Source organism: Gavia stellata, chromosome 3 (assembly GCF_030936135.1).
Source record: "Gavia stellata isolate bGavSte3 chromosome 3, bGavSte3.hap2, whole genome shotgun sequence".
NCBI lineage: Eukaryota > Metazoa > Chordata > Aves > Gaviiformes > Gaviidae > Gavia > Gavia stellata.
The window spans coordinates 6,416,732-6,436,935 of NC_082596.1; the positions used below are offsets into that span (position 1 = coordinate 6,416,732).

Consider the following 20,204-nt stretch of genomic DNA (forward strand, 5'->3'; position numbering starts at 1 on the left):
CTCATATTGACAAAAACTTTGTTAAGAGAGGTTGCGATGCAGTTGTTAGTGCTGAATCCATTTCACAGAAAATGGGATTTCGATCTCTAGGGCTGTCAGGCTTGTGCAGCACCAAGTGTACTTTTAGAAAGGACTGTTCATCCTTCTTGGAAGAGGGGGAAAAGTCCCTTCAGTGCTACCAACAGTTCAGTGAGACAAATGGGTAAATTTGGGTAAGATCCCACATTTAGCAACTGGTTTTATTTGTGTGGAGTGAGTGGGTGGAAGTAGAGATGACCCACTTCTTGAGAAAGAGTAGGAAAGAAAATCTCATGCAGAAAGTAAAAATGAGGAAAATAAGGAGAATGGGAGGAGGAGGATTTCCTTGGGGTGCACTGATTTGGTCACCCCCAGTCCTGGTGTGGGAGAAATACACCTGTGTCTGAAAGTGTGGAGTTCCTTCATCTGCATTGAAATGCTCTGTTTCTCGATTTATCTCTTGAAACAGTGTTTGTGGGAAAAAGAAAGCTGGAGTCACTGTTATCCAGTGTATTCGGTGTCCGTGCCCAGACGTTTCCAGCGGGGCTGCAGGGTGGCCTCTGTGAGGGGAGGCCGGGGCTGCCCCGTGCCAGACACAGCCGGTCCCAGCCGGTCCCAGCCGGCTCCACGGGCCCCAGCGCAGGACACAGCTGAGCCCCTCAGCCAAGCTGGGGGCGCCGGGGGGAAGAGAGGCTCCAGAAAGGGCCAAAGGCGGCAGAGGCAGAGGAGGAGGAAGCCGAGGAGGGAGCAGCAGCAGAGGGAGCCCGAGGCCGGAGCAGGAGGAGGGCAGGAGGTGCTGCAGGCCCGGAGCAGGGATCCCCTGCAGCCCTGGAGAGAGCCCGCGGGAGCAGAGACCCACCCTGCAGCCCGGGGAGGGCCCCACGCCGCAGCCGCAGCCGCAGCCGCAGCCGCAGCCGGGGGATCTTTCCCGCAGGAGCCGCGGCCCTGGAGGGAGAGCCCAGGCGGGAGCAGGTTGTCCCGGCAGGACTGCAGCCCGGGGAAGGGCCCGCGCTGGAGCAGGGAGAGGTGTGAGGAGGGAGGGGCGGCCCCGAGGGGCTGTGGTGGACTGACCGCAACCCCCATCCCACCCCCTGCGCCCCTCGCGGGGAGAGGAGTCGGGAGTGGAGGGGTGAAGCTGGGAATGGGGAAAAGGTGGGTAGGGAAGGGAGACACCATTCTTCTTTCTTACTCCTCCTTTCACTCTGGCCCAATTCAAAGGCCTAGTAAAAGGTTGAGCAGAAGGTGGTGTTTTACTGTTTGTCTTTGCTTCTTACTACTCAAATCTATTTAATTGGGAAAAAAAAATTAATTTTCCCCAATTAGAGTATGTTTTGCCCATGATGGTAATTGGTAAGTTCTCTCCCTGTCTTTATCTTGACCCATGAGCTGTTTCATCCTATTTTCTTCCCCTATCCTGTTGATGAGGAGGAGTGAGTGAGCAGCTCGGTGGGAGTTTGGCCCTTAGCCATGGTTAACCCATCATAGATACATAATGCTTCCAATTACAAAAATATTTTTCTTTACATAGAAGGGTAGAATGTTTCATTTTGCAACCAAAGAGTTTGACACTATGCCATGAAGAATCAAAAAGGGACATCTTGATCTCAAACTCCATTGTTACAGGAGCTGGAATTAAACTTACTCAGAAAAGAATACAAGGTGGACTAACACTGGGTCCCTCACTACAAGAAGGACATTGACGTGCTGGAGCGAGTGCAGAGAAGAGCGACAAAGCTGGTGAGGGGTCTGGAGCACCAGTCTGATGAGGAGCGGCTGAGGGAACTGGGGTTGTTCAGTCTGGAGAAGAGGAGGCTGAGGGGGAGACCTTATCACTCTCTACAATTACCTGAAAGGGGGTTGCAGAGAGGTGGGTGTTGGTCTCTTCTCCCAAGTGACTAGCGACAGGACAAGAGGAAATGGCCTTAAGTTGTGCCAGGGGAGGTTTAGGCTGGATATTAGGAAAAATTTCTTTACTGAGAGAGTGGTGAGACACTGGAATAAGCTGCCCAGGGAAGTGGTGGAGTCACCCTCACTGGAGGTGTTCAAGGAACGTGTGGACGTGGCATTGTGGGACATGGTTTAATGGGCATGGTGGTGTTGGGTTGATGGTTGGACTTGATGATCTTACAGGTCTTTTCAAACCGTAGTGATTCTGTCTTCTGTGAACATAAACCTCTTCTTAATTATTTAAAATGTACTATTAAATTGAAAAATAGAAAATTATTTCTAATCCGTTGCATTCTGAAGTGATCTAAAAAAACGCATAAAACTCAAATGTAAACTTTGAAACTAAATTGCAAGCTTATTTCAAAGCATTTCATTTGTGTGAGGTTTCCTGAGAACTTACACACATCTACAAACACCAATCCAGACTCTTTCTCAATTAAATGCTATTTCAAGAAGCCTTTCTGACATAGTTGGACCACAGGCTCCTGGCAGGGAATAGAAGAGCCCCAGAAAAAAGGAGTCAGAGTGTATGCCACAGGAGCTAGTAGTAGGCAGAAGGTGCTTGTTCACAGCAGCCATCACCATTCCCACCACCAGCATTTCCTTCCCACCTTTTTGGTGGTAGGAGGAACACCTCAGACAGCCCAGGGAACCTTCCCCTCACTTTGGAAGCCATTGGAGGTGGCAAGAGGAAGTCTATCCTCAGCCCTCAATGCTCACATTTGCATAAACATTGAACAAGGTGGCAGGTCTGTCTGGCAGCTTCCTCTGCGGTGCCCATGGCTGCTGTGCCAGGGCACGACAGCAGCTTAGTCAAACATGACTGCGGTACTCCAATTCAGGCTTCACAGCCATTTATCACATCAATTTTCTACGATTCTTGCCCCGATTTATCCTCAGGTTCTTTAAGTCTTGATGAAGGTAGGTCTAAAATTAATATGGAAAGAGGAGGGAAATCCATACCCTCCTTGCAGTACAGTAATGTAGCCCTTGTCTCTAGCTAGAAGGCATAGTGGGTCTATGGAAGGCAAACTTCTCACCTACAAGAAGGCTGTAGCATGCAGACACAAGGCAGCATGACAAAGAGACTTGTGCATTCAATAAGAGGAAATTGTTCAATTCTAAATGTAGGGCAGCCCTCTTTTTTGATTTTTCATTCTGATAGAAAATCCTGTTTTAACAACAAATGCTGTCCAGTTCTGCAGACCTGAGAGGTACTTGGTGTGATTCATTCTCACCCAAGCAAACATGCAAGGGTTCTCAGCATCTTCTAGAGGTGTTCAGCATGTGCGAGGGTCAAACACAGGTAGATATAGTTTAAGTCCAAGATTTAGAGCTGGAAGCTCTCAATAGCTGAGTGCTCTGGGTATCATATGCAGCAAATATAAACAACTCTTGGAAAATGAGCACTAGTGTTAACAGGAGAGCTCCCATATTTCAGTGCATTACTGAATCAGAGCCTACACTTGGCACTTGATGCAGTTGAGACAACGCTTTCATTTGCATCCAGGTAAGCCACAACCTTGATCAATTTTGTACTTCTGGCTTCTTGTAGCTTTTCATCAGATCATCTCTTCTCTGCAGAAACTTGCAACTCTACAGGCCATAAAAGCTCCAGCCCTTGCATCCCTGCAGCTCTCTGACAATTACACCAACCAGCACTCTTTAAATCTCCTTTTATGCTCACCTCAGGGGCTCTTGCCCTTTTACGCTTACCAAGGTAGCAATGCTGCCTTTTATTTGGTCTCACATCCATACTCTTAAAGCAATTTGCCCTTTACTTCCCTTTCAGACAGCATAGCAAAGTAGGGGTGAAGAGGAGTAGGCAGTAGAATGATGAAGAGCAGAGTAAAATGAAAGAAACATGCTTTATTATTGTCAAAGAGAGACAGGGAAAGGAAAGGGCAGAAAAATTAGGACCCTAACAAGGATACAAGCACTTATACCCTTGTCTCAAAGGCAATGAGAAACCTTGAAAACATGGCTTAATTTAGTCTCACAGTCAAGTAGTAACCTTTTTCAATCTGCTCTTATGTTATATGAACAGCTAGATATCGAGAGATTTTGTGCTCTTCTAACTGAAGCACCTGACAAATCTTAGACTGTGATAATCTCAGGGAGTTAAGTAACCCTTAACTGTTCTGGGTGCAAACAAGAGGCACTCTATAGCAATCATTTAAGAGATATAAAAGGAGCTGAATATTCCTGAAGGTCATTCTTTTTCTTTCTTAATTCAAACTTTTATATTGCATCTTTTTTACTAGAATAAGACAAATAGGATGTCTCGTGAGAGTTCTAAAGTGTTTCTGTAATGTTTATAGACTGAAATGGATAAACAGGTTTGGAGAAGTGGTTATTTACACTGCATTTTATTAAGTTTTGGATCCCGCTCCTGGAAACAGGAGACAACAGAAAATGATAGCCAGGAAATGGCTTCTCAGAGGCTGCTGCTTTAAAAAGTGTACACATCTCTTCATATTCTGATTCTCAAAACTTCCCAGAAGATTGAAAGCCAAAGTGACCATGAAAAAGAGATACAAAATGATTGGGGGCAAAACGGGTATGTCGATAACCCAGCAGACCAAGGAGAGATTTTCACTTCATTCACAGCCTGGCAATTGTCTAATCCCAAATGAACACAAAACCTGAGTATCTTCCAGCTATTGTCCCTGAACTAATTTCCAAAAGAAGGAAGTTTGGCGACATGAACAAAATGGAGATGCAGCGCGATCTGACACACAGTGAATCATGATTCCAGTACAAGTTATGCCACTTATCCCATCTAGCAGATCCCTAAAATCTGCTGTCACTAAACTGGTCAGTTCAAATACCTGGAAGTCCCATACAAGATGAATGCTTCTTATGATGGAAGAAAGTCATGTAGATAGGTCAAGTTGCATGGTCTTAGCGTAAGACTTGCTTTGTTCCATGGCTATGCCTGTATCTCTGGCAATTTCAGGATGGTCTCCAGGTCCATAATCCCACCCAGCCATTGCTCTGGCACTGGCCTGCCATCATGGGGCTCAGTTTCAGCCACTGCAGGCTGCCTGGTGGAACAAGGAAAGGAGAGGAGCCACATTACCATATGCAATTGGAAAGTGCCTCCCAACAAGGCCTGACATTTACAGGAACCCAAAGGGAATTCCCGCTCACTGCCTCTTTTTCTCTCCATAGCAATTTGGTGTTACAGTCCCTGCTTCGTATCACTGACCCAACACATCAGGTCTCCATTCTGCCTAGGTGCATCAGCAGGTGGATCCTCATGAATCAGGGTTCAAGAAGGTTGAAGCATCTGACAATAGCACACAGAGCATTTCCTAAGGGCAATGCAGAGCTGCATAAAACTGAGCCCAGTGATGGCAGATTGGTACCAGAGCAAAGAGAAATTCAAAACAGCCACCCATCATAAATTCAGAGAATTCAGCATTTCTGTCTGGGTCCAGCTGAATTCTTAAGGTACCTGTCAGAAAACAAAAATTTATCTCAGAAGTGCAAAGACACTGTTTCAGTGGTTCCTGCTGAAATGAAGCTTTATTTGTTCTTGTCGCATTTTTTTGGGGGGGGAGTATATTCTTTGCATTCAAATGTTTAATTTATCTGTAATATTTTCTTTTGCACCAGCTTAATATAGGCTACATTTCTCTCATGCATTACCTTGGAAGTTGTAGGTTATAAATGCATTACACTTTGTGGCCTAGACTGCCCAGACCAGTTCTTCTTCTGAAACCCAGTCTAAACTAGCAGAACCATTTGATTTAGAAAAACTTTGACTCACATGAGTGTTGCTACCATGCCTCCACAAAAGGAAGATTATTACTTTTGTAATTTATTCAAAATTGATTTTAAATTTCCGGTTTCTTTGAAGGCAGTCACTAAGGGAATGGAAGGAGGAAAATAAAGGTTTTCCTAAAAAAAAAAAAAGTTTTTTAGAACCTACATTTTCCTTGAGAAGAAACAGTGGAAAAACTTTGAGCCATTTCCGAAAATGTCTCAGGTGGGTTTGAGAGAAGAATTTCATCCTGTTCTTTTTTGGAGCCTGGTTCCTAGAACTCATTACAACTCAATTTTCTCCTGTTGAAGAGAATGGGGTTGCAATGGTTCAGCTCTTCTCAAAATGCGGTTCTTAATTCAGAGAGACACCCTTATTTATGAGGGTAACTCCTATGACATGTAAACACAGATTAAGACATGACTGTGTCATACATAGTACAAACAAAGAAATAAAAAAAAGGCAGGCAGCATTCCCTATTCTACAAGACTAAAGATCGCAGTACAGAATCAGAAACAAACACTCAAATAACAGCTAGGAAATGTGGACACTTTTCAGTGTTTCACGAGTTGAACGTGGAGCAAAAACTGTACAGTTTTTTTACAACCAGAGCATTAGTTTGATAAGTTTCATATATCCTGTACAACACCATAAAACAATAAAAAGAAAGTGATATGCTACAAAACTCTAAAAGAAATAATGCAACCCCTTGGCTGCTGTTATAAACACTTTCTATGACTGGAAGTGGAATTTTTAGCAATTGAGAAATTAGAGCTTCAGTATCAGGCAGGAAAAGACCAGCTGAGCTTGCCCTCTCAAATGAAAAAATAGGATGTAGAACATAAAGAACAACTGCATAGTAATCAGGACTTGGCTAAGGAATTATTGCAGGCTGTATGTCTAAACAAGGAAATTCCAGTCCTTGAAAAACTGCTTGAAAACCAGAGGAAATTCATGGATAAGTAAGCTATAGAAAGGAAAAATGAACGGCATACAAAAAATTAAGGAACTGGAATAACAGTAAAAACTTACAGAAACATCAAATACTTCTGGAATGCTCATAGAATATGAAGTAGAATTCTTGCAAACAGAAATAAAATAGACAATGGATGATTAAAACAAGTTTTTATTAGTAAAGGAGCAAAACCATCAAGAATTTACAGCTTGTGACATAGAAATAGAAAAACTGGTGGCACAAACGCAAGAACTGGAGAACAAATGTACTGAAGTCTTGAAGACTGTAAACTACTTGGAACAACAACTATAAAAAAATGAAGAAAGTGGAAACAGAATTAAAACAAAATTAAGAAGAATTACAACAGCAATAGTACAATAAGCTGATTCAGATGTCTACTCTACAGTTTAAATTGGATGATACAAGGCAGGGCATACCTACAGAAGGCAGTTCTGATCAAGTGCTAAAGGAACAGTTAGAGGCAGAACAGGAAGCACTTGTGACAAAAGAGAGAGAGACTGCAGCCTTATTAGACCAACTAGAAGAATATAAACATAATTTGATCAGTAAAAATTAGGAGATATCACAGCTGAACTTGATTAGAGAGGCAGAAAAAACACAGGCCTTCCAGCATCACTCAGCTTCAGTCAGAGAATGCGCACCTGAGGCTGGATCTGGGTGTTGTCGGTTGACCCGAACTAGCTGCCAGATCCCACCCAGCCACCCTCTCACTCCCCCTCCTCAACAGGATAGGGGGAGAAAATAAGACAAAAAAGCTCTTGGGTCACGATAAAGACAGGGAGATCACTTCCCAGTTACCATCACAGGCAAAACAGACTTGATTTGGAGAAAATTAATTTATTGATATTTTAAAGCAGAGCAGGATGCTGAGAAACAAAAACTAAGACAATTTCCCCTTTTAAACTCCTTTTTCTGCGGCTCAGCCAGCCACACTCCTTCATTCCTGACTCCTTTCCCCACCTTTTCCTCAGTCTCCACCTGACTCCTTCATTCCCAGCTCCTCTACCTCCTTGCCCATGCCAAGTGGCACAGGGGGTGGGATGGGGGTTGCGGTCAGTCCACCACAGCCCCTCGGGGCCGCTCCTCCCTCCTCACACCTCTCCCTGCTCCAGCGCGGGCCCTTCCCCGGGCTGCAGTCCTGCCGGGACAACCTGCTCCCGCCTGGGCTCTCCCTCCAGGGCCGCGGCTCCTGCGGGAAAGATCCCCCGGCTGCGGCTGCGGCTGCGGCGTGGGGCCCTCCCCGGGCTGCAGGGTGGGTCTCTGCTCCCGCGGGCTCTCTCCAGGGCTGCAGGGGATCCCTGCTCCGGGCCTGCAGCACCTCCTGCCCTCCTCCTGCTCCGGCCTCGGGCTCCCTCTGCTGCTGCTCCCTCCTCGGCTTCCTCCTCCTCTGCCTCTGCCGCCTTTGGCCCTTTCTGGAGCCTCTCTTCCCCCCGGCGCCCCCAGCTTGGCTGAGGGGCTCAGCTGTGTCCTGCGCTGGGGCCCGTGGAGCCGGCTGGGACCGGCTGGGACCGGCTGTGTCCGGCACGGGGCAGCCCCGGCCTCTCCTCACAGAGCCCGCCCTGCAGCCCCGCTGCCAGTGCCTGGGCAGAGACAGCCAGTACGTTATGAAAGGTTGTAAATGGACTATATCAGTGATCAATATATGTTTTATAAGCATTGTTCTGTAGTGACACTTGTTTTCCCAGGCGTGGTCCACAGCTACTATGAGCACTGTACTGTCACATTTTGGAGGGTGATCATGAAGGGAAAACTTGCCGATGAACTGCTTCTGTGGAGGTGTTTGTGAAGCACTCGCACCGGCTGTTCCTTAGCATAAAGGGATCAAATGTCTGAAATATTTTGTTGTCATATTGTAGGGCTTCCTCATGTGCGTGGGTACTGCATGCTGTACTTGCTTATATAGCAATGTGATAATTTTTTTCATATGCATTATAGTCTAATTTATCTGTCTGTCTTCAGTCTTAGGTGTAAAATCATCACCTTTTCCCATGCACTTCTCTCTTTGCATACCCAAAGAGTCCACCAAAATATTTATAGACAAAATAGGCAGTAAAGGAACAGGGGATGGATTCATACAGTGCACTGCTGTTTGACGCGTACTCTATAGATCTGTGAAATATTATTGACTCTGTCAGATATGTAACATAAAGCATTACCACCACAAGCAAGTAAAGTCCTCCATTGTTTGATGCAAAGTTACAGAATCTTTCATGGGTACACCTCTGATTGAAGGGAAAAGAAATAAACACGGTGCTCCGTGTTGCTTCCTTTACCCATGCTTTCTCCCTATACCTTCAAGACAGGTATTGCTTTTCACTTTTTACTTTCTCAGCATGAAGCTAACTGGATGGGACACTATTTTTTTTTTTTATGTTTCAGCCCCCTAGATCTGTATAGGAAATAATAGTTTGTTTGGCTGATGATTGATTACTGTGTTTTCCTGGGAATCAGCCTGGATGATCACAGATGATCTGTCCTGCATAAACTTCTGGAATATGTAGCAAGTAGCTCTCAGATGGTAACACACTTGGGAATCCTCTTCTGGGGATCATCAGTACAGTACAAAAAGGTCTGTTGTTTCCAGAGAGGGAATGCGCTTTTTCCAGCGGAGACCCCCGAGTTCAAACTTTCCTTATTGCCAATGAAGTTACATCTTGCATAGATATTTGAGGTCTCTTCTCATGCTGTTTTCATGAAGAAATCTGTCTTCTTCCTTGCCTGAAAAGCTTTTCCTCCTTGACTTCCAAAACAGTGGGCTGCCTTGGCTCTCCAGCAGCAGTAATTCAACAGAAAAGTTTTGCTGACAGGGGCTGCTGGAGGGCAGCTCCAACACTGGTCTGAGGAGCAGCAGAAACTCCAGGCTGACTGATCAGACTCAAGCATACAGCTGGTTTGTTTGCAGTATGTGTTAGCTTAAGGGTTGTTATATAAAACGTAGCCTAACTTGGGATGAAATTTTAAGCCTTGGAGCTGGTCAGATATAATTCAAATCAGGTGGAAGCTATGCAGTTTTGAACTTGTTTGGCTCCTATGGCAGCATTATTGAGCCAATCTTTTTGATTTCCATACTGCAGGAATGATCAGGGAGGAGCAGCCTGGTCTGTCAGGGCTCCTGGTAGGAGTGATCTGGTTGTGTGGTGTGATGCATCAATATTACCCAACAAATTGCCTCTCTCAAAGCAGTCATCCCTTCTTCACCTAGGCTCTACAATGCCATTACCAGTCAATGGCAGGGGAAGACAAGCAGGCAGCAGCTTGTAGGACTAGATGAGAGTTGAGAAGCTCTGGCATTGATCTGACAGGAGGAAGCGAGGGGAGGATGGAGTCCAAAGTGTCGGTAACAGGGCTGGTACCAGCCTGCTCCCTTGACATGTCTCTCTGCTGTTTTTAATGTAAATCCTTTGGTGTTAGGTATTGCCCTGTGGTATGGTTAGATCACTAGCGGTGGCACAATGAGTTATCTGAAGCAGAAACGTTTTATTCTCCTAAAAGTAAACATTTCCTCTGTGTATTTGAGTGCAATGTAATAATTAAAAAAGACAGCAAAAAACCTCAACCCTCTGCACCTTGCTTGATCATTAAATGAGCACTTGACATCTGAGAGTGATCTTGGTGCTCCTGAGAGGAGGTCTGACCATTGCAGTGCCAAGAGGCTGAAAGGTGGGAGCAGGAGGCAAGGGGAGACAGTGTCACCTAACGCATCTGTTAGTGGAGTCAGGCTCTCAAGGGAGGCTTTAACGTCAGCCTCCTAGGCGAGTCAGCACAAGTCATCAGGGATTAATGTGTGTCCAGGCACAGGAAAACAAAGTTAATATTCAGATTATCTATTTAATTTTAAAGATGAATAATTCACAAATGGCCAGTGAAGGTGGTGATGGCAAATTCATTGCTACTCCTGTGACCCATGCAGGCTGTCTTGTAGGAGAGAAGCGACTTGGACTGGTATGCACTGCCTGTGTAAACAACATTAGTCCTGCAAATAAGAAGGATCCATGTCCTATAAATCTTTAGGAAATTTACCAAACTTCCCCTAAAAGTAAATTGACTTTTTCTTTCTTGCTTCTGTTAGGAGGTCCTTTCACAGTCTTGCTCCTTTGCAGGCTACAACTTATTATTTCTAAATTGCATTTATTCATGGGCAGTTTAGATGTGGTTTTTCTTGTGCCAATGTTGTACTTTCTTGTACCTCACTCTTCTTCTTCCTTCCTGATGTTTTTCCTCCCAGTGTATTTATAGATTGAGAGGGGATCTGATTGCTCTGGGTTTTGCTGAGTTAAGTGTGCCAAGTTCCTTTAGTTCTTTTTGTAAAATGAGCTTGCTGTTTCCTGATCTTCCCTTCACAGCACCTGTTCCACATTAGCTGGTGATTTTCCATGGTTTCCCTACGTTACTCAAGTCTAAATAAGCTTTTCTGCACCACTCTTGTCTTAAAAAAACAACCACAAACCAGCTGTTTACTCAGAGAAAGAGAGGTACTACCTAGCCTAATTCTAATGAGCCAGATTTAGCCTAATTGTAATAAAACAGGAATTGTATTGCAATTTCTCATTTACTTCCTAATTGTACTTTCCTTTAAAACCCACTGTAAAGCCTTAGGGATTTCTGGGGCCACACTCAGGGATCCATGTCAGTGATTTCCATTTAAGCCCCTTTGCAAAATGACTGTTTAGCTTCTGCTCATCACCAGCCCTTCTGTACCTTTATTGATTTCTTGGATTTGTTGTAAACCTGCCTTACTGAGTGTCCAGTCTGCATGCCACTTCTGCCAAGGCTCTCCAGCTTCATCTTCATTCAGCATTCTTTAGCCTTCCTATCTGTGCTCTTCATAAAAAAAGTAAGCAGGAGGGCAAAATACCTTGTTATTTTTGGAGGCAATTTCTTATTTATCCTTACTGTCAGCCCATATCACTATCAGGCAGTCCTTTCCTGCACATATATGGTGGAGGACCTCCTCTAATTATTTTGGTGTCTTTTGCAATGTTTACCTCAGCCTCATTTTTCAGTTTTAGGTGTAGATTTTGACCTCCAGGTCCTGTTTCTATTCTCTGTAGTTTTTCTGGTCATGCCTCATACCATTTTGGAGAGGTTCGCTCAGCTGGGCAGAGGTAAAGCCCTTGTCTATAGGATTTCTTCCCAAGCCTGAAATGCAGACAGCAGCTACTTACACAAAGAAGGAGACGCCATGTCTGTGCAAGTGTCTCCACCCAGATAGCAGCCCACCCTCAAGGCTCTCCTGCTGCAGTGTCCACATGACAAATGTTCCACTCAGGTGAGAACAGGTCATGCAGACTCTAGGAGAGCTCAGGCTACTAAACTGATGCCTCTTTTGCTTGGGTGGATTGGAAGAGGCTGGTGAGGAAGACCAGCCTATGAGGCCACTTCGTGATGAGAGTATTTAGAGCCAGCTGGAGATGGTTTGCTTCATTCTGAGGAAACCAGAAATACTGTATGGTCTGCTCTACCTGTTGCTTCTCAGCATGATTTATGCCCTTTCTAGTTCAGACAGTACCTCACTGTAACAGAATGAGTGGTCTTAGCATGTCAAAACCTTTTTCCTTCTACCATCCTGTTAGCGGGGACTGAGCACAGTATTCAGTCATACAACAGTGTGGATTTTTGTACAGGTACTGACAAAAAGAGTGTTGTATTTGTTATTCGTGCTTACATTAACGTGGTTGGTTCTGTTTTACATCTTGGTTGCACTATTACTTGGACTGGCACAACCAAGAGGTGTGTAGGGCAGTGGCATGGGGAAATGGAGATATTTATCTATGTTTGCTGCTGAAGAAAATGTGTGGGTTCTGTGTCTTGCATTAGCCTGTATTTTGATCAGGAAAACCCTCCTAACATTACACAAGCAAAGACTCAGAGGAAGCTCTGAGGAGGAATGGATAATGCTTTCCTATCTTATGATTTAAATACTGATATGTGGCTTAAAAATAGAAAAAATCCCCAAGTAATGGGTTTTATTCAGTTTCCTGTATGGAGGTTATTTATTTTAACTGGACAACAAGAGGTCTGGTGAAACTCAAACGAGGATGTCTTTAGTTTTTTCTGGCCACCCAAGGTGAAGCTGTTCTTTGCTCATATTCTGCTTGTGATATTTATAACCTCCTTTGGAGCTGTTGACAACATTTTGCCTGAAACTTTAATTGAAAAATTACTTGTTCTCAGAGATTTTCAGGGAAACCATTCAATTTTAAAAGGAATAAACTGATAAATTGTGAGCATTTCTATTTTAGTTTAATTTTTAATTTAATCTTTGGGTTTGAGCCTTTAACACTTTCAGTGCCCTGTGTGTTAATTTCCATTAATGTCACTGGGGTGTTGGGGGACTTCAATATGAGGTTCTCTACATCACTGTCCTTCTCTGCCATTACTCTAATTGACCAACAGTGTCACTACCTTGAGGTGCAAGGCATTGTAATGCACACATATGCACAATTGCACACATCTTGAAACAACAGGATATTCAGAACCATCTTGTGTCTTCTGGACATAGGGTCATTCTCTGAAGTCTTTAGGAAGAATGTATCTCATTCCATGATAGTTTATACCAGAATTGCTTTGTGCCATTGCGTTATCAAGGGCAGACCTTTTGGCATCAGGTGCCAAACAATCTGCAATAAATCGTTCATTAGTAACTGATTAGTATCATTCTTTTTATGAAAAATGAAAACATATTTGGTCACCTATAAAATATGAGCGGCATTTTTGGCTGCATTCCTTAGTATTGCAGACCTTACTAGTCTCCAGATTCTCTTTACAGCTGGACTTTTAACCTTAGAGTTTAACCTTAATCTGAGAGTTCCTTAGTTTTCTATGACTTTTCTATGCAGTTTTTGTTTTGAGCCCTTAAACTTGGTGGGTACATAGGAAAATGTCTATGTTTGACTTCTAGAATATCTCTGTCATTCAAATGAATTTACCAAAATTAAGGGAATGAACAGGGAAAGGTTGAAATAGGATGACCTAGCTCCTTTATGTCATTACACCTAGTCCATTTTGCAAAGGAAATAATAAAGGGTGGAAATAAGCTTGTTATGAAGTCACCAGTATGGAGGTATCTTCATGTGATTTTGATATCCAAGGCTGTATTGTAGTCAGCAGTTCTAGTCTGGACAATGAGTGAAGCCAAGGTCTGACCAGCATCCTCTCTAAGGAGCTGTATGTCTCTAAGTCTACTGAGAGTTTTGACTATGTGGTCATTGAAACTGGCACCTTAGGCACCTATGTATAGTCTACCCAGCTTTAGGTGACTTAATCTGGAGCACCAGCGAAGCCACTGGAAATCATTTTCCTAGTGAGAGCATCTGGGTGGGAGTTTGGCCCTTAGCCCAGGATAACCCACCACAATCTTAAGCAGCAAAAATCTAAAAAAGGTAGCCAGACAGTTATAAGGTGTTATTTTTAGAAATAAGTCTAGTGTAGTGGACACATAATAAAACATTCATATCTGCATACTGAAGAGTGTCCCATTACACTACTGTGGCAATCCTCGTTTAATACCACGTTGCTGTTATTTGGGAATTATTAGACTTTATGGGTAGTCCAAATAGGGTATTTTTGTTAGTTAAAAAATTGTATTGCATATAATTGTAATGAAAATACAAAGGGTCTTATGACATAATTCTTGCACTTGCTCTGGAAGAAATCAGGAGCAACAGCATTAATTTAAAACCCCTACCATATTGCAAAGACAGTCTAAGGGAGAGAAAGATCAGGCAGGTTAGATTTGGTTGCTGTTATTTTTAACTAGATACTGTGTGTATTTAGAATCTGAGTTTCTTTTATTTTCTTTTTAAAAAATAAAATGTAAATGGAGAGTTTTCATGCCCAAGTTCTTGCCTAAAACAGATACCTAAAAATGTCAAAGGTTGTGCTGGAATTATAACCAAGTTGGCAAGGATCTGCCAGTTGGACTAGGTAGGGTAATGTGAGCTTTGAACTGTGAAGGACCATGACACAATTGCCTCTGAAGTGTTTTTGTTTTTTCTCCCCATCAAAGCCCATTCTTCAGTTTTTAACCTAGAAGAGACAGATCTGTTTTATCCACTATTACACCCCTAGCAAAGGTTTTATTGGTAAGTGCAACCTGTATGAGCTGTTGTTTATACAGCAGTTCACATAAAACCAGGTGTTTTAACTGTTCATTCCCACATACGGTTATATTCTTCTGAGGAAATAATTCTGCTAAGTGTCATAACGTCTTTAGGTGCTGGTTAGATTTTCACAGTTATAATTTAACCTTTATTTTTGTATTTAGAGGCTTAGACACAAGTAAGGACGAAAATATCTGCAAACATTTGTGAGATATGAGTAATTTATAAACAAATAGACCAAACAAAGGGTAGGAGGGAAAATGCAGAGAAAGGGGGATTGACACCAACATGGTGTTACAGCAGGTCAGTGGGAGATCTGCAAACAGGTGGAGGTATCCTGACCTACAGTGTAGTGGATTAGGTACTGTGCTGTACACTGCCTCTTATTCCTCGTTCATGAAAGTGGTGATGGGGGAAGACTGGGGTGAGTTTTTTCTCTGTTTAGACTGAGCTCGTATTTGCAAACTTTAGAAAGTAATCTGCACCATGTGTAGCTTAAGCCGGTGAAATTGCTGCTGTTCTCTTTTTCTGTCTTCCTTCATCTAACATAGTGATCACCTATGGGATAGCAAATAACAAGAATACAGCTGGTTCAGATATGATTAATGCTAATATTTTCATTATATAGTAGCCTCAGTATGGAACAGCAGAATGATAATCACTATGTATAAATTGAATTTTCCTAGATGTGAGATTAGCACATTTGTTGTCTTTCCACAGAAGTTTCCTCCTTTATTTTATATTAAATTTTTGTCACTCCTTGTCTGATCTCACTGCCTTTTATTGTAGATATTTCTATGTCTCTTTTCCCTACAAGAAGCCAAGAGCTTTTCATGATCTTTCCTCATTAGTCACACATTGGGCCACTGTGCCCACTCTTCCTGCTGTAAAATAGGAGGGGCCTGATTAAAATCAATATAAACCCACTTTAGTTAAAACTAAAAAGCAGAAGAAAAGACTCAGTATTTCTGAGCATGCCTGTCCTCTTGAGCACTTCTGTTTGAGTGTGGATGCCCAGGATGTGTTCTCACAGAATTTTAAGTTGGATCAAGTGGTCACCTATCTAATAGCATGTCATTTTTAATTCTTTCACCCCAGGTATTACCAGATAAGAGCTGGACTGAAGATCCCATCCAGGATTCCCCACAGGCTGTTTGCTACAATTGCAGGACAGACAGGTAAGCAGGTCCCAGAGGGAAGTGACATGACTGGAGGAGGGACAGCATGGAAGAGTAGAGTGTGTGTGGGGAATGGGTGAGCCTGGATTTGGATCCAAACCCAGATTTCCCTAATGAACAGTGGCTGTTCAGCTCTCTGTTCTGGTATGGGTTTGGGCTGAGTTGGGCTTGAGTTTTGGTGCTTGTGTCTGTCAGAAAATCAGAGGAAATTGTCACCATCTTATCTGTGAGCAGTCTCTCTTATTTGTGGCTTTCCTTGCTGACAATGGAAAGAGTTGATTTATTATTTTAAGTGATTTCTGGATGAAAACTGTTTCAGTGTGTAGTGGGTTGACCCTGGCTGGATGCCAGGTGCCCACCAAGCTGATATGTTAGTCCCCCTCCTCAGCTGGACAGGGAGGAGAAAATATAACAAAAGGCTTGTGGGTTGAGATAAGGACAGCATCACTCAGCAATTACTGTAATGGGTAAAACAGACTTGAGTTGGGGAAATTAATTTAATTTATTACCAATCAAATCAGAATAGGGTAATGAGATATAGAACCAAATCTTAAAACACCTTACCCCCACCCCTTCCTTCTTCACTGACCCAGCTTCACTCCTGATTTCTTTACCTCCTCCCCTCTGAGCAGTGTATGGGATCGGGGAATGGGGATTATGCTCAGTTCATCACACGTTGTCTCTGCCATTCCTTCTTCCTCAGGGAGAGGAGTCCTCACACTCTTCCCCTGCTCCAGTGTAGGGTCCCTTCCATGGGACATAGTCCTCCACAAACTTCTCTGACATGAGTCCTTCCACAGGCTGCAGTTCTTCACGAACTGCTCCAGCCTGGGTCCCCCATGGAGTGACAGGTCCTGCCAGCAAAACTGCTCCAGCGTGGACTCCTCTCTCCACGGGTCCACAGGTCCTGCCAGGAACCCACTCCAGCACAGGCTTTCCACGGGGTCACAGCCTCCTTCAGGGCACATCCACCTGCTCCGACATGGGGTCCTCCACGGGCTGCAGGTGGATATCTGTTCCACCATGGACCTCCATGGGCTGCAGGGCACAGCCTGCCTCACCATGGTCTTCACCAGGGGCTGCAGGGGAATCTCTGCTCCGGCGCCTGGAGCACCTCCTCCCCCTCCTTCTGCACTGACCTGGGGGTCTGCAGAGTTGTTTCTCTCACATAGTCTTACTCCTCTCTCTGGCTGCAGTTGCTGTTCTGCAGCATTTTTTTCCCCTTCTTAAATCTGTTATCCCAGAGGAACTACCACCATTGCTGATGGGCTCAGCCTTGGCCAGCAGCGGGTCCATCTTGGAGCTGGCTGGAATTGGCGCTATCGGACATAGGGGAAGCCTCTAGCAGCGTCTCACAGAAGCCACCCCTGTATGCCCCCTGCTACCAAAACCTTGCCACGCAAACCCAATACACAGTGTTAACAATAGCTTTTAGAGAATAACTTTTAGAGTCCTTTTGACTCAATATCATGCATAGAGGAAGAAAAAAATTGAGTGCAGGATTAATGAGTTCCTGAGCTTGGATATCTCATTTTGTTTTTTTTACTTTTTAGATTTAAAAATTTTCCACTTTAATATTCTTTTGTGGATTAAAGGGTGTCTTTACTTATAGTAAAAATGTATTTTTCAGTTCGGAAGTCTGGTTCAATTAAGTAAGATACATTAAAATACAAAATTATTAGACAAATTATATTTGTTTAAAACACAAAGAGTTATAAAAAAAAGCAATCACCTGGAAAAAAATTCCAAAACTCAAAATCTGAATAAATAAATTTATTTGGGAAATAAATAAATAAATAAATAAATGCAGTCCAGGTTTGGAAAACCTTTTAGCGTGAAAAAACCCCAAGGAAGAAAGAAAATAAATAATTTTTCATCACGTTCCAGTGTAATTTGCCCTTGGCATATCCAGAATTCCTTGGAGATCTTTTGCTCTCTGGAAATGTCCGTAATTTCTGGCAAAAGTAGTCTTGAACTAATGAAATACTCTCAGTATCGAGATGGCTAGAATTTTACTTTCTGGGGCAAAAACCCCTCAACAACAAACAACAAAAACCAAACTACTCCTATTCTGCATTGAACCAGAGATGGCTATATTATTTAAGGAAGAAACTCAAATATTTTCTATATTTACTTTTTATTCAGGTTAGTATTTTCTTCTGCCTGATACATCTTCAGTGTCCCATCTTCTGTCACCTCTGCTAGAAATAATTCATGGAAAAGCATGGGCAGGAGAGAGGCGAGGCAGGCGGTGTGGTTACAGGATTATCAGCTGACTTTCATAGCACTAATGTAATCCAGACTGGAGTCTAATAGCTTCATAGGGCTAACATCAAGATGGGGTATTTAAGCTATTAAGGCTTTAAACAGTTTTTCCTTGGCTATCTTCACAAGTACTTCCTAATTGATTTCACAGGCCTGCAAGAGAGCATAGTTTAATGAGACTGAACTTAAAGGCAAACAGGCCATAATGTTCTTTTTGTTCTCATGCCACTGATCTCTCTCAGTATGGGGATAGCTGGGATAGGACTAATTAAATTGCTGTGTATGTTTCAATAAGACACCCCTATTAAATTAGTATTACAACAAAACAAGGGTGTTATAAAATAGTGAATAAACTCTTACCTCACCAACAAGAATGAATATAAAATAGGTGGGGTTCATGATTTTGGCTTAAAGGAAATATTTTTATTTTTTTCCTCATCAGGTTTGTAGGATCTATGAGAACTGAGAATATATTTTGAAAACAACTATGTAAATTTATAAAGTAAAATCTGTGAACATATGCAGTAATAAAATATATAAAAAATGTAAATATATAAAATAAATAAGAGATAGTATTTATCTTCCAGTGCATGTGGCCTTTTATTTTTATTAAATTTTGCAGGATTTGCAATAAAACCATGGGAACTGGCAGCATTAGCAATGTTTGCTTCCCACTAGAAGTTTTCAGCAACAGAGGCCAAAAAAAAAGTAGTTTTCAAGAATTCAGCAGAGGGGAAGATGAAGCCTGTATTGGGCATTCCCTTGGTGGTTGCCAGCCAAATCTGAACAGCAAGGACTTCATCCATGGCGCAGGACCAACAGGTTGGACAGGAAGCCTTGACCACCTCCTACATGGTCCACATGTTGGATGCATTCTGTCTATATTGTGGAAAGAGACTGGGCTATGTGCCGCAGTTGAAGCAGAGGGGAGATGTGCTGGAGCCCAGTAGCCCCTGTGGTTTGGTCACTTAGGTCATCAAGGCTGCACATCATTAGCTTGTACTGAGTCAGTATTATGAACATAAATATGCTATGTAGCATACGTACATATGCACATATATATATTCATAAAAATACACACATTTCATTCATACTCCTAAGTGTTTTTAGCAAGGTGGGTTTCCTTAAAGACAAGAGAAGACTGGTGGCTGGTGACTTTTTCAGCAATGAAAAAAAAAAGAGGGAACAAGGCTTGTTGTGCAGTCTTTAGTTGCTCTCATGCGGGCTTTCAACCCCCATGAAATTTAGCTTTGAGTAGATATCATGACTGTTGCAACCTGCTTTTGGCTTATAAAGAGCAAATTATGCTCGCTGCTTGCTCTTGTGCAGCTTATAACAACACATACTGGATTGGCCTCAGCATCAGTTCTGCAGGGCTGAGCTAATGCAGACGTATCTTAAAGCTAAACTCTAGAAATGCCTTTCTAAGTGGATCTATGGGGCTTTTGCCTCTGGTGCTCTTCAGCAGCATGGCTTGTTAAAGTCGCCATGTGATGGTGTCCACATGCAGCATACCGTGGGCTGAACCTGCATGACTCAAGCATAAACAGCTAGAGGAATGGGGAAAGTGAATATGCCATCTCACAGTAGCACATTTGTATAATTAGGTCCTTGGCTGAGCTGTTTTATGATCCACTAAGTGTCTTCCCTAAGTTTTTAGGCTACCGTGTAAATTTTGGGACAAGGATTCATAGGAGTTATGAATACGCAGTCATTCAGTGATTTCCAGGCTATAGATACAAGATGAAAGACTACAGGAGCTTGTCTTAAAAACATACCTTTAAAACATTTTCATTTTGAAGTTTACCCATAAGCACACAAGATCATTGGTCAAAACACTGGGAGAAATAACACTGGTCAGAAACAGTTAGGATTAGCTGTTTTATCTTGATTTCCTGTGCCACCTGAAAGAGTGGAGAATGGTGGAGAGCAGGAGGACAGTATAAGTG

At 43.0% G+C, this 20,204-nt stretch overlaps 1 protein-coding gene across 1 annotated transcript in view; it reads left to right on the forward strand.

Moving 5' to 3' along the window:
• FAM135B (family with sequence similarity 135 member B) overlaps positions 1-20,204 on the forward strand; it is a 145,743-nt gene that overhangs the window by 17,855 nt on the left and 107,684 nt on the right. The window contains exon 2 of the mRNA XM_059815340.1: positions 15,911-15,990. Within this exon, the coding sequence (XP_059671323.1) occupies positions 15,911-15,990 (80 nt within the window). The remainder of the gene's footprint in view (positions 1-15,910; positions 15,991-20,204) is intronic.